At 40.2% G+C, this 23,920-nt stretch overlaps 1 protein-coding gene across 1 annotated transcript in view; it reads left to right on the plus strand.

The window, feature by feature from the left end:
- man1a1 (mannosidase, alpha, class 1A, member 1) overlaps positions 1-23,920 on the plus strand; it is a 177,805-nt gene that overhangs the window by 140,897 nt on the left and 12,988 nt on the right. Inside the window, 6 exon segments of the mRNA XM_085133304.1 lie at positions 9,313-9,436; positions 9,767-9,860; positions 18,000-18,115; positions 21,339-21,558; positions 22,286-22,458; positions 22,719-22,836. Of these exon segments, the coding sequence (XP_084989430.1) occupies positions 9,313-9,436; positions 9,767-9,860; positions 18,000-18,115; positions 21,339-21,558; positions 22,286-22,458; positions 22,719-22,836 (845 nt within the window).

The raw sequence follows: 23,920 nt of genomic DNA on the forward strand, positions 1-23,920 counted from the left end.
TGCCCAAATTCCCTGCTGTGTCACATATTCACTGGATTCAAATGCAGTGTATTTGAGCTGCTCTGCCCTTTTTACTACACAAAGGCTAACTCCAGGTACAAGTCTTGCTGTTAGCAGTTTTCCACATATAAAAGCAGATTAAATAAAGATTTAAAAAGACAATAAAGAACCAGGCAAACGTCGAAACTTGCTGGTTTAACTGTTCAGCTGATACCCGTCCATTTACGTCGAGTAATTACGGATTATGGTCGGCTACTTAGCTCTGTGCCGCGTGTGAACAGCAGTCACCCTGACTCATGGTCTCTCCCTGCTATAAAGAGGAAAATAAACTCACTGTGTCCGTCTCTCTGTGTCATGTCACCCACTGTGTGCACAGAGATGTACTTAGACCAACACAGCTGTTCCTGCTGTGCCTCACAATTAACATTATAGCAGTTTAATAGCACTACTTTAACTGAGTGCAACATTAAATGCAGAAAAAGCTGGCTAATTGGAGTGAATTAGAAATGAGCTATGAGAAAGAGGCCAATCAGTACTGATCTTTTTGAGACAATACAAACAGCAGTGTGTTCAGTTAATATCAAACAGTGTCGATGAGAATGCTGGATAAATCTCAACATATGGCAATAGGCTGTAGGGTGGCACTGCAGTGCAGGGAGTTGTCGCCTCACAGCAAGATGGTTAGTGATGGTAATGCCAGGGACGGGGAGAGATGAGGGCAGCTGTGGTGACCCCTAAAGGCAGCAGGTAGAAGAAGAAGAGTTTAAGTTTCAGTATCGGCATTGCTATGTGACTAAATTAATAAGTGTAGTGCAATGAGCTCTTTTAGTGTAGTTTCATTCCTGCAGCTGTCATCTCAAATTTTAAGGTTGTATGTATCTGGATGAGCAAATGACAACACCTCTGTTTTGGCCTCAGTTATTAATACACACAGATATATGCAGCAGCAATGCACTCTCACTGCCCTAAAGCACGTTTTAAAAGCAAAGAAAAGGCTAGCGTTCAGGATGTACAGAGATTTCTTTAAAGAACAAACTACACAAAGCCAGACATCCATTCTCAGCGTAGCTCTCCTCAGTTGTAACCTGAGGCGGTGGAAGGCAGCCATGATCTAAGGGCTCTAATTAAGTTGCTAACTGTGAATCTATCGCAATTCACATTTTCTCTTTGGCCGTAGGGAAAGTACGATAGATTTTAAGACGCAGAGGAAGAGATGTACAGCAAAGGAAATCGAGAGGAAAAGGAGAGGTAAGAGAGGTCGTGGCAAAGATGAGATGGGGGACAGTGAAAGGCTTTCCAGAGAAAACAACAAAGAGAACTGGGCCAAAGTATTGGCCTCACCCAGCTACAGAGTACAAATGAATTGGAGTGCTTCCTGACATAATTTTAGAGGAGCGCGAGAGGGCACTGCCTGGTGTGACATGCTAATTTATGGAGATGTATTGCTTTTTCTGTTTTTCCAGGTTATAGCTTGGCACCACAGAATTAGAACCTCTGTTTTTTGGCTCTGCAGAATTCACTGGAGGGTTAGAAAACTAGCAGGCTATGATTTGTTGTTTTGCAGCTGGCCAGGAAATAGCTGTGGGCGTTAGAGGTTGAATGATAAGAACATTGGACAAGACACCAAGAGGATGGGAACATGTCCTCCAATGCAGACTATTTTAATTCACAGTGGCATCGTTTTGTAATGACTTGTTTTCTGGGCTGAGGCTTTGGATCTTTATTCGTTGCATGCAACCCTTGAGGCCCTAGCTATCCCCATAGTAGAGCAGGGCAATATGACCAAAAATATTTATCACGATATACATTTGAAAATTTGCGATAACGATATAGCTGATGATATAATTGACACTAGACAAAATACTTTACAACTCCACAACTTTATTAGTGCAAAAAAAAAAAAACCATCAATGTATTTTCACTTAGAGATCGACAGACGGATTGGGGCTGCAGCTGCAGTAATGCGGACGCTGCACCGGTCCGTCGTGGTGAAGAGGGAGCTGAGTGTAAAAACGAAGCTCTCAATTTACCGGTCGATCTACGTCCCTACTCTCACCTATGGCCACGAGCTGTGGGTAGTGACCGAAAGAACGAGATCGCGGATACAAGCGGCAGAAATGAGCTTCCTCCAAAGGGTGGCTGGCCTCTCCCAGATAGGGTGAGAAGTTCGGCCATCCGGGAGGGGCTCAGAGTAGAGCCGCTGCTGCTCCACATTGAAAGGAGCCAGCTGAGGTGGTTCGGGCATCTGACAAGGATGCCTCCTGGGCGCCTCCTAGGTGAGGTGTTCCAGGCATGTCCCACCGGGAGGAGGCCCCGGGGCAGACCCAGGACATGCTGGAGAGATTATGTCTCTCGGCTGGCCTGGGAACGCCTTGGTGTTCCCCCGGATAAGCTGGAGGAGGTGGCTGGGGAGAGGGAGGTCTGGGCCTCTCTGCTTAGGCTGCTGCCCCCGCGACCCGGCCTCGGATAAAGCGGATGAAGATGGATGGATGGATGGTATTTTCACTTAAACAAGCAGCTGTTTTATGTGAATTGAAGTTATATAAAAATTTAACAGTGCAAATGCAAATTCCTTGCTGACAGTTTAACCAAAAGGCATCTCCAGTGGAAATTGGCCGACATATAATCAGCATAACCATGTATAATATCCACAAAACTTAAAAAGAGGTTATACACACACACAATACGGTAATATTATGTTGAAGCACAGTACGTATCACTCCGCGAGGCTCCTGACTACGATAGCCGTAATGCTCCGACAATCCATCAACCAGTCCGGGTTCATAGCTTAGCAAAGTCGTACTAAAACATTTGACAGATTTTCGAGCGCCGTGTACGACATAAAACCGTTTCGAGGTCAGTAAACACAACCAGAATTCATACATAAGGCACACGGGATTATAAGGGGCACTGTCGATTTTCAGAAAAATCAAAGGATTGATTTTAAGTGCCGTATTTTCCACATTATTACCGTGTTTTCCAAAAAACACGGTAATAATGACGGCCCGCTAGCATGCTCTACCAAAAATAGTGCTTTGTTGTGTGTCTGACGGACGAAAGCTAAACCAGTTCCACACCACTGAAGTTGCAGCATTTTTACAAACCAATTCTGGTTCATCCTTTTCATTCAACGATTTGCTTTCGCCGCCATGCTTTTTCCGACGTGTGCGTATGAAAACAAAGGCACTGCGCATGCGCGTTTTACCCATATTCTATCGCGATATTTAATTTTTCTATCGTTGCCCAAAATTATACCGGTATTACCGTGAACGGTATGATATGGCCCAGCCCTACCCCACAGTGAACTTAAATGTAGTGAACTAAGTTGGTCTTGGCGTTCTTGAAGCATATATAGCGTAATGCACAACAATGCTCTGGAGACTTCGGGGAAGGGAGTCTAAGCACGTTAGCATGATTAGCACCAAAGGCGGCAAAATGGTCAAAACCAGAACTAGACTTTCAAGACACACATTGTGTATTTTTGAAGGTAAGAATTTGTTTGTTGGAAAACTGCAGAGTGCACCTTTGAGGTTATGGTTAGCTTTAGATTGAGTTTAGACTTTAGATTGAGTTGGAAAGTGGACAAAAGTGGAGTTTTTTTTCTTACCTGAGAAAAATAACAACAGTCTGGCCACATTTAGTTGACATTCTTTCACTTCTGGATATAATCAGAACTGGAACCACAAACATCATAAACCTTTTCAGAGCGGACTCTTTCTCCTGGCAGTCTTTCCAAACAACCCGTACTTGTTTTTTGCCTTTCTAATGGTATCATCATGAGCTAACTGAGGCCTGTAGAGTCTGTGTAGGTTTTTTGTAAAAAAAAATAATTTTTGCATGGGTTGAATTTGCATTGTGTTAACACACACCTGAATGCTGCAGACCAGCAAACAGCAAAAATGTGCTCACATTTGCCGATAATCAGATAATCAAGTACAGTGGTCCCTCGCTATAACAATTTTTTGTGTGTGCAATTTTGCATGCTGTTTTTTTTGTTTGTTTGTTTGTTTTTTACTGTGCATTGTGTTCTGCGTCCTGATTGGCTGTAGACCATTGTCAATCAATCTCATGCGATGTTTCCTGTACAGAATGCGTTCAGCTTGTCAAATTTACATAAATCTTTGATAAATCGAACTTTGAGAGTGTTTAAACAAAGAGAAAAGTGTGAAAATGTTCATGTGTGTCTGAGAAAAGTGTATAAAGCATGTAGTGAGGGGTTTTATAGCCTTAAAACATCTATAATAATTGTAAAAAATAAAGTTAGCTACTTCGCAGATTTCACCTATCGTGGGTTATTTTTGGAACGCAACTCCCGCAATAAACGAGGGCCCACTGTATGTCTGATTAGTAGCCCCTGGCTGCTTTTTACCCTTTTAATTGCTATGGAAGCAGTAGGAGTGTACATAATTTTTCATAGGAGTACAAAAATTAGGAAGAATGGCATTGCTTTGTTTCTAAGAAGGCTTTCAAATGTATCCATAGTGTTTTAATAAGCAGGACCTTGTCAAACTTTGCCCAAGTGACCTGGAATCATAGGTTTTTGAAACTTAAGTCAAAAGTGAAACAGTGATAAGTTACCGTTTGGACTGAATGATTAATAGTCAAATGTAAGTAATGTGATATAATCTGTTCTGTCAGAGAGATATTACCGGGATTAAATTCTGCATAGCATAATATCTACCCCTTAATGAATATTAAGGGGAAATGTGAGGCAAGGAAATTAATTTAAAAAAGAGTTCCTGTTAAACAAACAAACTGCATCCTATCACTCCTATCAGAGGTGGATCATGTTGGCTCATCTTCTTAACTTATAATGAAAGTTCAATATCGGCTTTAATACGCTGATGTAAGCCTCATATAATCTCTGAAAGTCCTCTAGTTCTAGGTCACAGTAGCAAATTGATTAACATTTACAGCTTGGTTTTTAAAGAGAATAACCAAACGTTTTTGCAGTGTGCTGCACTCTAATATTACTGTTTGGTATAAAGCGTGGCTCATCGGCACAACATTTTATCAAAAGCCAGCATGTCGATGAGAAGTGAGAAGCACCGCTGTGACTGTTCGAGAACTGAATTCAATAAACCGAGACTTTATATTCATCCAGAGTTTAATATGAACCTTCATACCCCTCGCTGTTGTGGAAATGAAGCCCACTGAGAGCACAAAAAAAATGAAAAACAGGCAACAGGGAGAACTTTGGATTAGACATCATGGGTGAAAATTTTCTGCAAATTAGGACGAAAGCCAGCTGAGGCAAAACTTTGACCAGTTGTACAATGTTTTTATAATATTGCACTTTATGTATTCTGTAGTGCAAAGACTGCATAAACTAAATAATGTGTTTCAAAGATTAGAGCTAATAAGTCCTATTACATGCCATGTGAGAAATGGGATGTAGAGCACGCTGTTGTCAACAGGGCCCTGGAAACTGAGCCACTAGGACATTTGCATCAGTAGTCAAATACAACAGTAGACTCAAATAGTGTAAGACAGATGCATTGTTCTGTATGCCAATGGATGGATGGAGGCCAGTTTCCAGTCCTAGTACAGGAGGGGACTGGTTTCCATCAGAATAGCGATAACAAAGTGTTCCTCCACAGGTTGATTTAGTCCAAAATGGAGCAGAGCCGAATCTCTGTCCCCAAATTATTGAGTTTATGAGCATTAATACATAATTTCATCCACGCATTTGTTCACACTGAACTGTTTCTGCGAGCATCCAACAGCAAAGAGTCAGCCTTTAGCCCCATTCACACAGGAGAACGCATGTGCTTTAGGAAATAAATCACATGTTTATGCTCACATAGGACAAGCAGCTCTGTGTTTTACTTGACGGCAACATCTTTGGTCCCTAGCTACAGAGCTAGCATTAATATTAATAGACTGTTAAGCATCTCATCTATCTCACCACCCTTCGAGATTTCACTCTTCTAATAGATGTGACCTGGATCTCGCTGTTGATAGGTCTCCATGTTGTTTGGCTACAACAGCACAAAATGCTGTCCAAACTTTCTTTTGTAATTACCAGAGCAGCCTCTTTTGTGCAAGAAAAAGCCAGGAGACAAACATTTAAAAAGAAAGTTTGCAAAAGGGAAAAGGTAATCCAAAACAGCCTCATGTTAATTTGCACCAGACTATTAGTATCTGGCTAAATGTGGAGGGTAATTTTCTGTGGAATTATGATTATTTTTTAATTATGGCACCGATTACCTTCACAATTATTACAAATTATTTGAATTTCCCAGGTAAAGACTACCTGATCTCTTACAGTGTTTAATCACACAAATACAGTTTCTGGATTGTTTTTGGAAGCCCACGAAGATTTGCTCACAAAAACCAACAGGAACAGATTTGTAGAACTTACCAAAACAGTCCTACAGTTTTATTGTCTTTTCTTCAAGTAGTTTCTTCTGCAATCACATTGCTCTGGGTGCCCACAAGAATCGATGTGAACGTCTGTGGAGCAGATTTTTCACCATCATTTCACCCAGTGCAAATTTGTTTCAGTAGCTGTTTTTGAAACTGAACACAGAGACTAAAACTGTTTCTTTGAAACTGGTAGTAAAAACGCTTTTTAGTACTCTAAAGTTGGACATTTTAACACGAGAGTCTGAGGATTTCTTGGAGTCAACGTCAAGTGGCCGTTAGAGGAACCACATGTTAGCTTTATTTTTTAGCTCTGAAGCTTTGTTTCTAACATGCATCGCATGCTTTGCTAAGAATGAAAGAAGTGAGATTATTCATCCAAGCACAGAACTGATTCAGTAATTTAAGCATAGTGTTATATTCATGACATTTGTTAACGTTACTGCACAAAAAAAAGGCTGTAAGTACTGAAATGTGTGATTAATCAAATTAGCAATCAAATTAATTTCACTTTGATCTGTAACAAATTGAAGTGATTTCCATGTCTTCTTTATATTAGGGGACAAAAACATTTCCAGTTTGAAGTTTCAGAGCTTTAATCTCCAGCTGTCACCTTAGAACTAAACAGCTGCACAGAGAGCGCGTTCAGCGATAAAATAATTAACTTGGTGTAAAATGTTGGTTTTACCACTCTGTGCACTCAATCACCAGGTTATTTTTACATCATAATTTGGTAACTTATTTGATTGGGAACGGTGGCGCTCACAGGGATCTTTCTGAAATGCCCCTTTTTAAGTGGGCACACCCAGAGCCTGAAGCAGAAAGCCCTTCTTAACAAAGAAAGTTGAGAGGCACCGTTGGGGGTTTTAGGTTTTGTCTGACTCTCCTTTGTTTTAGACTCCCTAACATGGATTTGGTGCTTCTTGCAGCGGGGCTTTAGGGGGATTGAGGTGGACAGGGGAGAGCTGGAAAGGTGTGCGTTGTCTATCAATCTCACCCACACAAGCGAAAGGATTTACTGTTCATCACAGGGTTTATAAAGGGACTAAAAAATATGGATAGACAGATCAAAACTACGGTTGAATGAGAGGCGGCGGAGACGGAGGAATAGTGTTTGACTAAAATGTAGCTTAAAAACTTAATCCAAAATATATGTGTGTGTTTATACACAATCTCAGCCGTGTGACAGTGCCAATTAAATTTTTGCTGGGAGCTGACCCCCAAATTAATCAGGGTGTGCAGTGATGGGATGCTTTCTCACCATTCCTGCTTTCTGACACTTGCCAGACTTGCCAGTGTTCGCTGCCTGATGCGGCAGTGGTCGTCCCTGTGTTTGGTTGACTTGATTAAATCTGTGGTGTAATGGGAAACAAATTATGGCTTATGCAACATGATGAGTTGAAGAAGGGGGGCATAATTAGTATGTTCATCCACCTCTTTAAAGAGATGTGTGGGTTTGTCTCTATGTGTGTGTGTGTGTTTGTGCAGCACATCTCCCAATCCACACTCCTTCTCCTCCCCCTTCTTCTCATTTGTGGGATGTCTCCTCGGCTTCAGTGTGTGTGTGTGTTTTTGTGTAGTACATGTGTCCATATGTAGTTGCTGTAGGGCCGACATCCCGGTGTGTGCTTGACAGTGTAGTGAATAGTTCATATGTATTCATGAGTAGTTACTTCAGGCACCGCCACCAGAGTCATCAGTCCTTGGTCTGAAAGTGATCTGTCAGTGGCTGTAATGATCCAGCACACACACTTACATGCACACACTCCCAGTTGCAAGGTCTTCTGTCCTTGTCAAGCACGCCAAGGTTGGTAACTCTCACATATGGCCCGAGAGCAGACGCACCTTTTTTTTTGTTTCCTGGCAGAGAACAGGCTCCAACAAGTTTCCTTTTGACTGACAGGTGAACTCAAAGAATGATGTGCTGCCAGGTGAAGACTGTGGGAAAAACAGACATGTGCATAAATATAACAAACGGAGTGTAAAGTTTGGTTTAATTTTAGTGTCATTAACATACCCTGCTCTTTATTTATTTAAGGAATCTATTTGCAAATGCCTTCAGAGTGAAAATCGGTTGAATAGTAATTACTTTTAAAAATAAGATCAAACTTTCAGGAACTGTTTAGCAGTCTTCAGATTTTTAAGGCGTTTGGTTTCTAAGTAAGAGTTTCAAGATGGCTTTTTAAAGACTTTCTGCTTGTTTAGTAATGGGAATGGGTGTTGTAAGTTTGTGGGTATGTGCCCAAGTTAAAAGTTTTATTATGTTCCTCATTTGTTCTGATTTGCGTTATTTTTGTCATGCATTTGTTCGTCATTCATCCATCCGTTTTCTGTCACTTATCTGAGTTCGGATCACGGGGGCAGCAGTCTAAGCCCATACCTCCCACTCCTTAGTGACCTCATCCAGCTCTTTTGGGAGTGGATACCAAGGCGTTCCCAAGCCAGCCAGGAAATGTAATCGCTGTAGTTGTTCAAGAGTGAGGGAGCGGGAGATTGACATATGGATTAGTTCAGCATCAGCAGTGATTTGCACGCTATACCAGTCTGGTGTGGTGCAGCAGAACCAAGCATGAAAACTAAGCTGTCAGTCTATGTTCTTACGCTCACCTATGGCCATGAGCTCTGGGCAGTGACCAGAAGAATGAGTCTGTGGATACGAATGCAAGCGGTGGAAATGAGCTTCTTCTGTAGGGTGTCTGGGCTCTATCTTAGAGTATGAGGAGCTTAGTTATTTGGGAGAGGCGCTACTCCTCCATATCAAAAACACCCAAATGAGGTGGTTTGGACATCTGGCTAGGAAGCCTCCCGGGGCACCTCTGAGGTGAGGTGTTTCTGGCATGTCCTAAAAAAATATTCCATACAGTGAAAATCGAAAAATGTCACACTTATTATTGTTTTTGCGTTTAACATACATTTCTGTCTCCTTCTCCTTCTGTGTTTGTGCAGTGGTATCGGTAGGAACTGGCCATGGGCATCGGGTGGTAGCAGCATCCTGGCAGAGTATGGCACCCTGCATCTGGAGTTTATGCACCTCAGCAGACTCTCAGGAAATCCAGAGTTTGCTCAGAAGGTAACAGACACAGAGACTTTCAAAATATGTTTTTTGTAATAAAAAAATATCTAAGCAATGAAATATACCAGTCCAGAGTCCAGATAAAGATGAGTATGTAAGAGTATTAGTTCTTTATTACATAAAGAAAAACAAAAATCCTAAACCGGAGATAAACAGTTCACATTAATTTATATCAATTACATCTTAGTATTGTTGTGTATAGATACTTAGTAAAATTAGTCTGCTAACTAGCTAGTCCCTTGTATAATAAAATATAATGTGCATATTTTGCAACTTTTGAGAATTTTAAGAAATATTTATGTTCTTTTTTATTTCTTTTAATATTAGGTAATGAACATCCGTAAAGTACTCAATCGCCTGGAAAAACCTCAGGGACTATACCCCAACTACCTGAATCCCAACAGTGGACAGTGGGGCCAACGTAAGTCCTGATTCCCAGTTTCACAACCTGTATTTTGTTCTTTCTTCCCTTTGATTTGTATTGCTTACATGTATCCTAATACTGCTTTAAACCTCTGTGGACGTTATTTTTCTGCGATAAATCCAGTCAGCCATTCAGAGGACTATTTAACGTCTACATTTGAAAAGAAAAGGGGAAAAGTCGTCTTTTCACAAAGGCTTAAAATTCCTGCTAATTCCTGCTATTCACCAATTAACTTTTAACCGCTGAATACTCTCACTAGGTTGGATATCTAATGAATGTCTAAATGGCACTGGCTAAAAATAAGTAAAGTTCAAAAATGATGTGGTAGACGTCTACATTGGATACTTTTAAAAACATATGTGACACCACATGCAACAAATGATGCAAACTTTAAATGCATTTTCCTAAAATTTGATAACTTATAGATTACCTGCAAAAAATAGATATCATTATTTTTGATCAATTTTGAACTTGTTAAACTGTGGGTTTGTTGAATTATTGTGGTTTGTTAGCAATGCAAAAAGATGAATACTCACATGTAGCACATTCGTAAATTATTTAACTTCTATTTAAATCGCCACCAAGTTTATACTAAAGCTATCAACTGATTACAGTCCACACATCGTTGTTGCCACAGGTTAAAAAGATGGAAAAGTCAGCATTGCCAGTTTGACTGACCAGTCAGGCCATACCGCCACGCGTGTGTGGTTCACTGAGCCGAGAGGTGTGCTGTACGAGGATTTGAGGCAAAATGGTGCACTGTTTATTTGTAGTTTACGCATCAGAAGCTGTGCAATAAACTACATTTTTTGGATATAGTTATGAGAGAGCTTTATATAAAGTCAACGTAAGATAACAAACATTGGGAATCCAAGTTGTTTTGATCGCATCATTGAGAAGCTGTTTTATGCACATCCAGGATTCTTGCTCCATATTTTTGGCCGTCGTTAGATCTTTCTTTTTATTTTGTTTGTTTGAAGTACCTACTTAAGAGAGTGAAAGTGCACAAGCATATCCTTTGTTTTTTTATGTAGAATTCATTGCTGCAGCCAGGGGTAGTACAAAAGTGACTGCCTTAGACTGATTTATAGGTTTAGTGTCTTTTAGACTTATTGGTCACTAATTAGCTAACATACACTATTGTAGGTCCATTAGCAGCACCACAGTGCTGTCACGTTCTTTATAGGCACAAGATGATGCTAAACATGCTCTAAACTTGAACTTTAGATGCTTCTTAAACCCTGTTTCACAAACAGTGTTAGATCTGTGAGAGTTTTTGAGAGTAGGCATCCATGGTTTCAAATATCCTTGATACAGGTAATGTTTAATGTCCACTTTAAAGTTCCTGCCTACTCACCAGATGCTACAGTCAGAAAGCTGAAGCTGATTTCAGAGTGTGCCAGATGTTTCACAGATGGCATAACTGCATCCAAATCAAAGTTACCACTCGCATGAACTGTTTGCGTTTGTTTGTCTTGATACAATAAAAAGGCAGTAACGTTTCAGTCCCAGGTTTCCGCTGGCTAAGCATCACCAATCACAGCCAACACCCTTCACATGTTGAACTCTTTCTTTCTTTCTCATTTGGGGATTTAGCTGCCCCCAGTTCTTCCATTAAAGCTTATTTGAGATATGAGTGTTTAGAAGGCTGCTTTGAGTACTCTGGGCCATCCTTAACATGTGGCGGATAAAAACTGTGTTAATCTTCTCGAGTTTGTTCACTGATTAACGGGAAAGTAAACATCTCCTCTATGTGCTGTAATGCTCGACCCTTGAACTTGTCGTTTTCTTGCTAGTTTATGCCTTTGCTTTGGACAATAATTTTTATGCGTAATACTAAAGTACGCTAATCAAGCGTTCCTGTTGTGTTTGCACATTTTAAGATTTATCTCAGGCACAAATGCAAGACTGAGTCATAACTTCCTCCACAGAATAAAGGTGAAATGGATCAGTGTGTAATTAAAATGAAAATCGTGGGTTGAAATCTTTGGGTTAATAATTAGCGAGACTTTGAGTCTGGTATCAGAAATATTAATAAAATTTGCATTTATCACTTGAAGAATGTCAGCAAGGTTAGATCGTTTTTATCCACGATGACAATGACACACTAATGCATGCAAATTACAGCTCGTCTAGATTACTGCAGTGTACTTTGTGTCGATCTTTTAAAGAAAAGAGATCTACACCTGCAATTTGGACTGACTAAAACCAAGAGATAACATCTTATTGTAGTCATTACTCTGTCTTCATCTCAGATTGACACTTTGAAAGGGTGGCAGTTATTTTTTCAAATTTTCTGTGAACTTACCACCATTTATTGTGCATTAATGATCCTTTACCATAATTTTAGATAACTTCTCTTTAAACCGTGCCAGAGCACGAATGTCCCCTCCCCTCCTGATCTGGGCCTGAGTATACTTAACATGCCTCCCTCTCTTTCTTTCATGCACTTTGCTGTTTAATTGAGGGTCTTTTTGACAGAACTGACAAACTTTCCTCTTAAACGTTGGCTCATAGATTTGCTTATTACTTACTACATTCATTAGTAGGGATGGGTACCAGTATCCGGTGCCATGATGGCAACGGTTCTGACATAAACAGTAGTAACCAGACCGAAAAGCAGCGCACATTTCAGTGCTTTATTTCGGTGCTTTTTTTTCCTGAGATGTGATACACTTTGAATTCTAGCCAATCATTTTACGTTTCCGAGGATAGTAGGCGGGTCCAGGTACGTACGTTCTTTTAGAGCAGAGCTACAGATTAAAATGCCCAAGGGGAAGCGGTCAAAAGTCTGGCTGTACTTCACAGCAAAATATGCAAACTCAGCAGCCTGCAACAAGTGCTTTAAGGTGATACTGTGATACTGTCAAAGGAGGTAACACCTCGAATCTGATGAAACACCTGGCGTTTTTTGGCCGAGAAATGCACCGTATTTGATAGCTTGCTGCGAGACCTCACACCGTGCACTACTGCGGGTGTGGTGCCTGTTATCGGACCCGGAGTTAGCAACATCCCCCAAAAACCTGAAGAGGAGAGTCCTGGCCCCTAGCCCTGCCAGTGTAGCACAAATGATGAAGGATGATGATGGCAGCAGCAGCCGTTCTTCTCTGCGTGAGTCGCTTAATGTTGATCGTGTGTAATTTAAGTTGAGTAGGCTAACCACGTTATTACATTAATGCATGTAAGGTGAACTAGCAAACATCATCATAGCTACATGCGGCTGTCTTCTTGTTTGATGGCAGATACTCCCTTTACCCTGGCCAAAAAGGCTAAAATGACCAAAGAAAAAGTGGAAAACAGTTAAACATGAGGTTTTTGGACAAAGTTTGTGTTTTTTCCATTGTTTAAGCACTGCGTCCAGCCAAGAGTGATACCATATATGCCCCATAGCTGCAGAAAATACTAACATTGTTACCTTTTTACAAAATAAACAGCTGAACATGAGAGTTTTTTGGACCAATTTTGTGTTCTCCATTCTTTAAGCACCGGTTTGAGCACCGGTTTGAGCACCAGTTCGAGCACCGTTTAAGCACCGGCACAGTTTCAAAAGTACCAGTTTGGCACTGGTATCGGATAAAACCTAAACGATACCCATCCCTATTCATTAGTGTTTTGTGCTTAGGTTGGGTATACAGAAGACTATTAATATGACTCTTAACCTGAAGCATGCTCTGCTTTATTGTCATTTTTGGTTCCAATGGGGACCATAATTTACTAAATGGACATGGTGTTGGTTTCAGTGAGGCTTGGAACTCACAATTGAAGCCTTGAGTTCATCAGCAATATGGATTTTACGGTGCGTTGACGCCAAAGTCACGAACACAAAAGTTTGGATCGAATTACTCACATGAAAGCAACGAAAGCAAACCCTGAGAAAAGAAGCATCACGATAAACAGTGATGAAAATAACTGCTGCTGGTAGCGTTTTTACTTTGTAACATTTTTAAACTTTGGAGTATTGAGAAACTTGGGCTTTATGTTATCTTAAGGATCTGCACTTTCGCCGTAACGATTGTCACTTTCATAACTTTCATTCAGATTATTTCACTTACTTTGTTTTTTGTTTTATCTGTCTACTTATGTCTTACCCAGTTGTGTTTGTCTTAAATGATCCCTATGCAAATGAGATTTAATTAAAGTTTACCGAATGAAAGTTCTGTATAAATATTATGGAGCTCTGTTAACAGTGACTGAAGATAAAGAGTGCTAATATTTGTCCGTTAAACAAAGTTGATATATGCTGTTTCAGTAGTTAAACAGGCTGACAGAATGATCCAGTATTAGTTTAAATTAGCTTAATAAAAATGTGTTAAGTTGTACTGCTTGTAGCTGTTGTGGAGCTTTTGTTAGGCCAGGGACACTCAGGAAGATGGAATGAGTCATGCAGAATTACCTATGCAGTAATCTTGATATAGAGGATTAATACATGTTGACGCATTGTCCCCCAGTCCCGAAGTTTGTTCCAGAGCGGGGTATCTTTAAACTAATTTGCCACGCCTCTCCCTTAGTCTATTAGATAACCCTGACACCACTCCGTGACACATTTTCCTAAGTCCAGATAGGAAAGATGTCAGTTGGGGCTCAGATTAAGAGACTAATCTCCAAGGCCTTTGAATGACTTGGACACTTCTAAGGTCATGCCGAAATGGAGAGGCCCACTCTAAAGAGAAAATCCTTTACACTAGCAGCAGAGGAAGTGTTTCTGCAGATGAGCCTAAAGTGGAATATCCTCTTCCTGTTCTTTCTTTCTCCTCACTGTGTCATCACACTTTCCATTTGAACCTTGACTTTCTTTAAATTATTGAAACCCACTATTTACCCGTGTCACTGTCAGGTATTTTCATACTCACTCCAAGCCACGTCTTTAACATCTCCGGTGCCGCACAGGTCCGCACGCTCGTGCTTCTGACAAGGCGAAGGTAACAGGGTGTAATTTTAAAGCCATTATCGGACTCGTCACACCGTGCGACTGAACAGGTAATGATAATAATGATAGAGACGTGGAGCTGGAGGAAGAGGAAATAATGGAAGTCTTGATCACAAAGAGAGAGGAGAAAGGACAAGAACATAAAGAAAGGTGTATAATGTGGAGGTGATGTAACTTATAGTTTGGGAGAAGAACCCAGCACTAAAAGCCTCTCCTTTCTAACAGCACTTGTCATACGTTGGAGGAAACTGCCAGCTGGGTACATATAATTAAAGTGACACTGACAAGCGGAAAGAGTGGGTCTGCATATCAAAATCAGTTTTTCAGCCTGTTCTTAAAGCTGGTTTAAGTGGGGTTGACCACTAGAGAGCAAAAACCAGTGGCTTAATAAATGTATTATAGCGATTTAAATGAGAAGGTGGATGCCAGGTTTATGAAGCTACAGAGACAGACACATGTCCAAACAACATTTAGTCACCTTATTACAAAAATGACCTCATGGAGGGCAAACAGGAGTTACAAGGGGAGATTGTTATTCTCCCAGATTCATATCTTCTCACTTGCTCTCTGTTAAATCCTGAATTTGTTAAGTCCTCACATGTATCAGCATGAATCATCAGGCCCCATCATGCCTTAAAGACCTCATAGCATCATGTTATCCCAGCAGAGGACTTTGCTGTCAAGCTACAGGCTGACTTGTTCCTAGAGTTTCTAAAAGTAGAATGGGAGCCTTCAGCTTTCAGGCAACCAGCTCCTTCTTTATTTTCTGGAGACATTCCTTCTGGTTTTATAAGATTAGGCTTAAAACTTTGCTTGTTTTTATAAAGGTTGTAGTTAGGGCTGGGTTAGGTAAGCCTGAACAATCCTTTAGTTATGGTGCTAGAGGCTCAGACTGCTGGGAGGTTCCCATGATGGACTTCAATAACTTCTTTTCACTCCCGATGTGTTTACATGCCACTACTGTATCTCTCTCATACCTTGCAGAGTTTTTTTGGCTTGTTTGTTTGCTTTTTTCAGTTTTAACAGGCATCTGCCCCTCTCTGACTCTGGTTCTGCTGGAGGTCTCTTCCTATTGAAACGTCATCTTTTCCAAACGTCACCTTTGTGATCATAGGGGACTTTTTGGCTAATATTGCAGGATCTTAACCTTACAGCATAAAGCATTGTGGTGGGGCGTGGTCTGCAGTGGCGTGCAGGTGCGTCCGCCCTCCCTGCACGCCACTGCAGACCACGCCCCACCACAAGCATCTTAAGGCAACAGTTGAATTTACTGTACTACCTTCCAGATTATTTTTACCAGGTTTGTTTAGCCAAAAGAAAAGGGATAATTGGATTGCATGAAGTATTGGACTGTGTGCAAACACATGCTTCGTCACAGCAGCTCAAGCAGTCAGCAGAGACAGATTAAACCAGTGTGAGACTGGAGAAAAGTTTTGTTCAGGTGCCCTTTTTTGAGCATTTATCTTAAATATCCATGGCTTCAAACAAATCAAAAAAATTGTCAGGTTACTGCCAAACAGTTTCTCCTGATATGTTGCATATCGAGAAAATTCTTAGTCATCATGCTGCATTTTGACCAAATTTAGTCACAACGGTGGAGCCCCAGGAGTTAAACACAACATCGGGAGCGGCACCAAAATTGCCCTTTAGCCTGCTGCGTTTTCATTTCAGCTGCCTGCCAAGAACTGCAAAGATTAGGCAAATTAGCGTAATAAAGGATTAGAAAGTGACTTTGCTTGAAACATTGTTTTGCATACACAATACAAGAAGGATCATGCGCTTTGTAATTTATTGCAGTTAGACTGTGGAGTGTGAGTTGATAGGTAGCAGGCGCACACAGAGAAGGGAAAGAAGACTGAAATTACTTTAAAAACTGTTCTTTTCTTTTTTCCACTTTTAATTCTTTGTGAGTATTTTACATTTAAAATAAACTATTGTTCAATTTTACATTATGATGGTGCCATGTTTGCAACACCTTTCCACATAAAATCTGATACAGGTCTTTTGATTTTCACAGCAAAACAAATTAGAAATCCTTTAATCGACTTTTATTACTGTTTTTTTTTTTCCTTTCTTTTTTTCACTGATATTCGTTCAGCCTTTATTAGAGTTCTGTCTGGTATTGTGTTTTTACCACCTACTATTTTATTAAAGGGGTGTTAGTATCTGTAGTATCCTAAATCTGAATCTGCACCTGTGGTTTACTTGCTTTTATTATGTGATGGGCTGAAAAACCACTGAGAGCACATCCACGATTATAATGGTTGGCATTTAGCTGACACTCTTAACCAGAGCCAGCTACTATGATTTCATCCAAGTATTTTATGCAAATGATGACATTCTCAATTAGAATAGAAACTGGAAGTTCAAACAAAAGAAGGAAAAATCGTCGCTTTTATGCTCGTCTTAGATTTTTTCATCTAGACAGAAATTATGCAACAGTGATGGGGAAGGCATTTGTTGAATAAATTATAACTCGGGGATCTCTGCTGCTTAACGCTGTCTGAAAAAATATCTCCACACCACAGCTCTCCAGAAAGGCTCTCTCTTTTACATATTGTGATTTGAAGTGTTTATATTTTATCCAAACAGCTGTGGCAGTGACTTGTGACGATTAAGTCATAGTTTCCATCCTCTCTCTGTTTATAATATATTAAAAAAATGTTTGCACAAATTTATTCCAATCGCACAGCTGTAATGCCGTTTGGCAGACTGCTGATGGTCTGTTTGAAGCCTGTGTCATCTCTCCTGATTGGCTGGTGCTGCTGTTCCTGGTTTTTGTTATTGAACTTGAGGAAGGCCAGGTACCGTTATCAGCTCAGAAACAAACTGTGTTCAGCTCCGTCCTCCTTTTTGCCTCACTTTAACATTATCACAGCTGACATTTAATCTCTGCACACCACAAACAACCTTAGACTCTGTTAATGATACATGCATATGGATGAGGCTTTGCTGACCATCAGCAAGACGAATGCAAAAATGCTGCTCGGCTTGCTCAGCTCTGTGAAGGCTCACCAATAAAAAATAGCACGCACACACATTCAGAGTGCTGTTGTTTATCTTGGATCACCGGTATGCCACATACACCGTGTCATGTGAGGATGATCTTTGGATGGCAGTGTGATCTAACCCAGAAGACAGATGGGGAGGCCTGTTTGTTTCTGTGTGTCTAAGTGAGTTTCACTCCTTTCTTTATCTGTGTGTTGCAGATCACGTGTCTGTGGGTGGCCTGGGTGACAGTTTCTATGAGTACCTGCTCAAGGCCTGGCTGATGTCTGACAAGACTGATGAGGAAGGCAAGAAGATGTACTACGATGCCCTGCAGGTACACACACTCACACACACACAATGACACGCTTTTCAAAATGAGCTGAGGCGACTTTGACTGTTTGTGATTGAGGGGGGGGGGGGGGAAAGTATTCAGAGTTTCAATCACAGACTTCACTGGAACTGCAGCAGGTAGTAAAATGAGCTATCAGTCAAGTGATAGTGGATCTCTTTATAAACAGATATCTGCAGGAACGTTTTATTTTTGCACCAGAAGCGTTCTAGTTTGGCGTTTTTTGTGTATTTGCGATTTAGGTGACCACATCGCAGCAAACCAAACGTGACACAAACTGTGTGTTTGTGTGTGTAACACCACTAATGCTGAGAGGTGATCTTTTTTTTTTAATACATATATTTGGCACATAAATGACAAATATACAATAGTTTATCCAACTAAATTTCCAAGTCTCCTTACAATCATATTCCTTTTTTTTCTATCCAAATAACTGTTAAAAGAGTTACCTGTTAAATTAACTGTGTTTTTGTCTCTTTATTATAATAATAGTAACAAGAGCAAAATTAATATCTGTAACCTCTAAATAAAACCTCTGAGAATTACCTTTCAAAGTTTCGTCCTTGTTGTTCAGTTGTTGCTCTAAAAGTGTCTGTCCTGCTTTGGTAACTTTTGTAAACTCGAGCCAATCAAAATGTGGAACATTGTCTCATTATGTGGTACGAGGGGATGAAAACGAGGTGCAGTCTCACATAAACTGGGACACATCGTCAACCTTCTATTTGTAAAGAATGAGCAGCAGATGTAATGGGAAGGTTTGGCCCAGATATCGCTTATTTGTGGAAAAAAAACTGCCATTGCGGCCAGAGGCCAAGTCAGCAAACAAGCCTGTGGGTTTCCGGACCGAGTGATTTTGATAATCACTCAAATCATTTTTCAGGCAAAATGTCAAAAATACTGTCCAGGTTCATCCTTTAACTTAGAGGGATTTGCTGCCTTTTTCTGAATATTTGGGGTTTTAACTGCTGATGAAGATATTTGAATTTTTTTTTTTTTACAATTAACTATACAATTGTAAGATTTTGTGTTACAATAGTGCATGTTCATACAAAAGCTTAGGATAATGAGGTTGGTGTATACAGGTAATGCTGTTCAATACGCTCAGTTACAAACATCTGTTTGTGAGGGCAGCCAATCAGAAGACAGTTGGCTTAAAGGGGGAGGAACTAAACTGCTTGTTTAAAGCATGGAATGAACTGAGGGCCTGCACCAGGGCCCAGTATAAGTAAATAAGGATTATTTTGAATAGTGAATCACGCAAAGCTGCTCTAGTAGTGTCCAAAAGTATAAATAAGTCTGTGTAGTACTAAATAAATTTTAGAAAGTATTAGTTGTGATTCTATTTTCCAGTCTTTATCATGTGTTAGTACTTAGAGAGTAATGCAGGCAGTATTGTGTAACTGCTTTGTATTTTATTTCTAATATATGGGGAATCCCGAGGTAACCTCTGGAAGGCTGTGAGTGTATTACATATACAGCCAGTGACCTCTAATTTGAGGTTGTTCTTGCTGAACTGACAGCATAAGGGTCTGTTTACAGATGGTGAACTGTGTGGATTTACTCTGGGGTTTTGCATCCTCCGTGCACCCTCTGAGTCATAATAAATGGTTGTTGGGTAATAGCGGAAAACAAGCATGAGGCCATCTTTTGATATTGAAAAGTGGCCTTTTTGTTGCATTTATTTTGGTCTAGCTTTGAAGCTTTGCAAGTGTTGCTTGTTGCCTCTGTAGTTTTATGCTAAAATATGCTATTTCACAGATTTAATTTTAGTCTAAAGTGGAGAGTTTTGTGATTTTTATCTCAAGTAATATAATCTTCAGGAGCTTGATACAGAGTTTGAGCAGATGGAAGGATGACACAGCTCACAGGACTACTGCTGAATAACAAAAGACACATCTACAGTAACAACAGCACTCGTAAACCCAAAGGATAGATGGCACACACGCACAGACAGACACACGGAGACAGCTTTTCTCTGTTAGAACAAATTGTCAACTTAAGTTGAGGTGACAAGCGACGGGTCTCAGCTGGAGAAAGCTGATTGTCCGTCTGTCTTTCTCTGGCACACTGGGATCGAATATATTACACAGCGACTAAAAGACAGACTTAAACACGCTGGGATAGTTTACCCATAATCCCTCTTGATCTTTGAGGATTATAGGCATTCTTGTTTTATTTGTCAAGGAGAGGCTCGGGAGGAGAGAAGCAGCAGGAGGTCTATCAAAGTCACAACAAAACAGAAAAAGGAATAACTTTTACTTTTTGTACAATTTGTGCTCCTTAAAGAGTCTGTAAATAGAAAAATACAAGGTTTTTCATTTTGGAGCACTACTTATCCATTAGAGATAACAACTGGAACCAACACAAATCAGTAACTCTTAAGATGATTTAGTTGTAGTTTTTCAATCATATCTAGCAATCTAGTCTTTGGTGATGAAGGTAAATCACAGCCACAAGCATTTCTATATTTCCCAATGGGATTGACATGTTTTCTTATCTGCAGATATCTGCTGAGACTGAGTATAAGGAGGAAATTATAATGACATATTATGACTAGAAAGAAATGTTTGTGCACAGCTTCAAGCATATGTTTTCTCATGTGCTCAGGGGTCATCCCAGATCTCTGGCGGTATCAATTGTAGCCTTGTTATAACAGTTTCAGTCTAATACAATTGATTTTCCCAAGGGGCCACATGAGAGACTGGGACTGTTGTTGAGGGCGACACGAATAAGATGAACTCTCTTATGCTCTGTGTGAATTTTATCCCTTTAGAAGCTTATCGGTCTATAGAGATAAATCGGTATAAAGAAATCAGATAGCTATTGGGCATACCTGAAGTTAGCTAATTTATGCGGGCCTCCACAACAGTCCCAGTTTCTCATGTGGTCTCTTGGGAAAATTAATTGCCCACCTCTGATCTAAAAGCTCAAAGTGGATTTTTGTTGTTCAGTGATTCAAATTAAAGCAGACTCCGATTTGCCACACTGGCATCCACCTGTCAGTCAAATAAGCCATTAATAATGAATAAATTCAACCCATGATCTTATTTAAGCATATTACCATGGTCACTTTCTAGAGTCTTAGGTGATCCTGCAGTTTAGGCACATCTGTGTTGACTGTTAATGTTCTCTTCCTCATCTTTAAGGTGTGACAACAGTCACATATTTTAACCAAAGCTAACACGTTTGTAATCTGCGTTTCTTTCAGGCAATAGAAACCAACCTGATGAGGAAGTCAACCAATGGGCTGACCTACATAGCGGAGTGGAAGGGGGGGCTTCTGGAGCATAAGATGGGCCACCTGACTTGTTTTGCAGGCGGCATGATCGCTCTGGGTGCTGATGGGGCGCCCGGTGACAAGACGGGCCACCAGATGGAGCAGGCAGCAGAGATCGCTCGCACCTGTCACGAGTCTTATGCCAGGACAAGTAAACAGACACTCCACTTCATCTTTTTGCCCCACTTCTGATTTGGTTTGTTAAGCGTAGATGCATTTCATTGTAGAAGTGAATCTGTTGACATAACATGTGTAGATTTCTGAATATGGCTCAATCTAAACGGTTGCTACTCTCCAAATGATCTTTCATGTCAGGTTTTTGAATGCTGTCCATGCACTGTTCATTTTTTTTTACCAAGACACTCAAATGAGTGCTTACTGAGGGGAAAGTGCTTTTAGACTCATTTAAAATTCTCATTTTTAATCAATGCCATATTTTACAAGGATGCAGTTTTTTCCCTTTTTCCTCTTAATTCAGATAATTGTATTTATCTCCCTCATTTAAATGCATCCTTAGGTCGTGTTCTGAGTCATCGTCATTTGAATGCAGTTCTGGAAAAACCTCACCGCTAGCAGTTGAATAGCATTATTCTTTTCAGTGACCACTGACCTCTAAGTTAGTGGTGTTGCTCTGCACAGCATCTACATATATTACTTATTTACTTACTTACATATTAGTTTACTTTATGTAAATATATGGATAAATAATAAAAACAAAGTGAAAGGGAAGAAAATCAGGCATGTTCACTATTCTGTAAGCCTTACATCGTGTGGTTTTCCATACATGTGCAAACATGCAAAATATATAAATATGCTGAAAAACACGGTTCTGTTCTTTATCTCTGAACATTTTCTTGTCTTGTTCTTGTCTTTTGCAGCTTTGAAACTCGGACCAGAGGCATTCCGTTTCGATGGCGGCGTTGAAGCCATCGCCACCCGCCAGAACGAGAAGTATTTCATCCTCCGTCCTGAGGTCATTGAGACCTACATGTACATGTGGAGGTTTACCCATGACCCCAAATACAGAGAGTGGGGCTGGGAGGCTGTACAGGTAATATATCTTTCTATGAAAACGAAGATTGCGTTAATTTGAGAAAAACTGGAGACAAAATTATGAAAGGAAAAGGAAAGTTTTTCTATTTAAAAATCCATAAATTGCCTGTAAAAACAAAAAAAACTCACACAAGGTCACTCATGATTTAGTAAATAATCCTCCCTAAGGTTCAGTGATTTATGTCGCCAGTCACCGATGGCCTTCTTTGTCTCCCTCTCCCTTCGTGCTGTCCGTCTCCATCACTGTCTCTCATTCAGGCCTTGGAGCAGCACTGTAGAGTCGAAGGAGGCTACAGCGGCGTCAGAGATGTCTACGCTTCATCTCCAAACTACGACGACGTGCAGCAGAGCTTCTACTTGGCCGAGACGCTCAAGTAAGACACAAACTGAACACCCTTCACTTCTGTCCTCTTATGATTGTGCTGTCATTGCATTTTATGGTGCGACTGGGACCCTGCAGCCCCGAACTGACAGAGATGTCAAGCCCCACACAGACACACACAGGTTGTCATTCATTCACACTAAGCTCCAGGGAAGAGTGTCACACACTTACTGAAATTGAAGGGACTTTTGTAGCTGTACAAAATAAGCAAAGTACATTTTAGGCCCAAAATTACAAGCTACTGCCAGACGGATAAATATTAGGTTCAAAAATGAGGCAGAAATAGAGGGGAAAGTGTTTAAACCTTCAAAAGCAGAATCTTTAGGTCTTTTTGCTTTTAGCAGATAGTTTAATGTGGATTTCTTAGGAGGAAGAATGTGGGACAGAGGGAAAGAGGGACAACTTGAAGTGTTAAAAAAAAAGTTGGACTCAAACTGTGAACAGTGAGATTACATAGCTGTTGCTGTTATACCTGGACAGCCCAACGTTGTAACCAGAGTATCTACAGGTCCTTAAAACACATTTAGTATCAAATTATCCTAATGTTTGTTTCACTGTTTATGTTTTGACAGATTTTAGTCAAAATGTGACTATATTAACCTCCTGTGCATACTGTAGATCATGCATTGTTATAAATGTGCTGTCAGAATAGGCCAGAATCCAATTCACAGTGAAATTCAGAGAGAAAAGCCGTGAATCACAGTTAACCTAGTTATAGTATAAACCAAAGATTTAGCCTTCTGTATTTAATGAATATGAAGTAGAGGGATATCAGCTGTAAGGATTTTACTTATTTATTAATAAATAACTACAAAGAAGTACTAAGAAATATGTACAAAGGAAGACTGCAGTACAGGGTTAAAAATAAAATGCAACACAGCACAAACCTTAATTCTTTCAGCAGTAGGCTATAAAAAAGAGCTTTCTTCTTCTATTGCCCCAGAATGTGCAACTCAGTAAAATGCACTGTCATTCCTATAACAATTAAACCAGATGATTTCTTATAGACTGGTTATGTTTAATCAAAATAATTGCATTTTTTGGCATAAAAGATGACATGAAGGAGAACCAAAGTGAC

This window comes from Neolamprologus multifasciatus, chromosome 15, assembly GCF_963576455.1.
Source record: "Neolamprologus multifasciatus chromosome 15, fNeoMul1.2, whole genome shotgun sequence".
Taxonomy (NCBI): Eukaryota; Metazoa; Chordata; class Actinopteri; order Cichliformes; family Cichlidae; genus Neolamprologus; species Neolamprologus multifasciatus.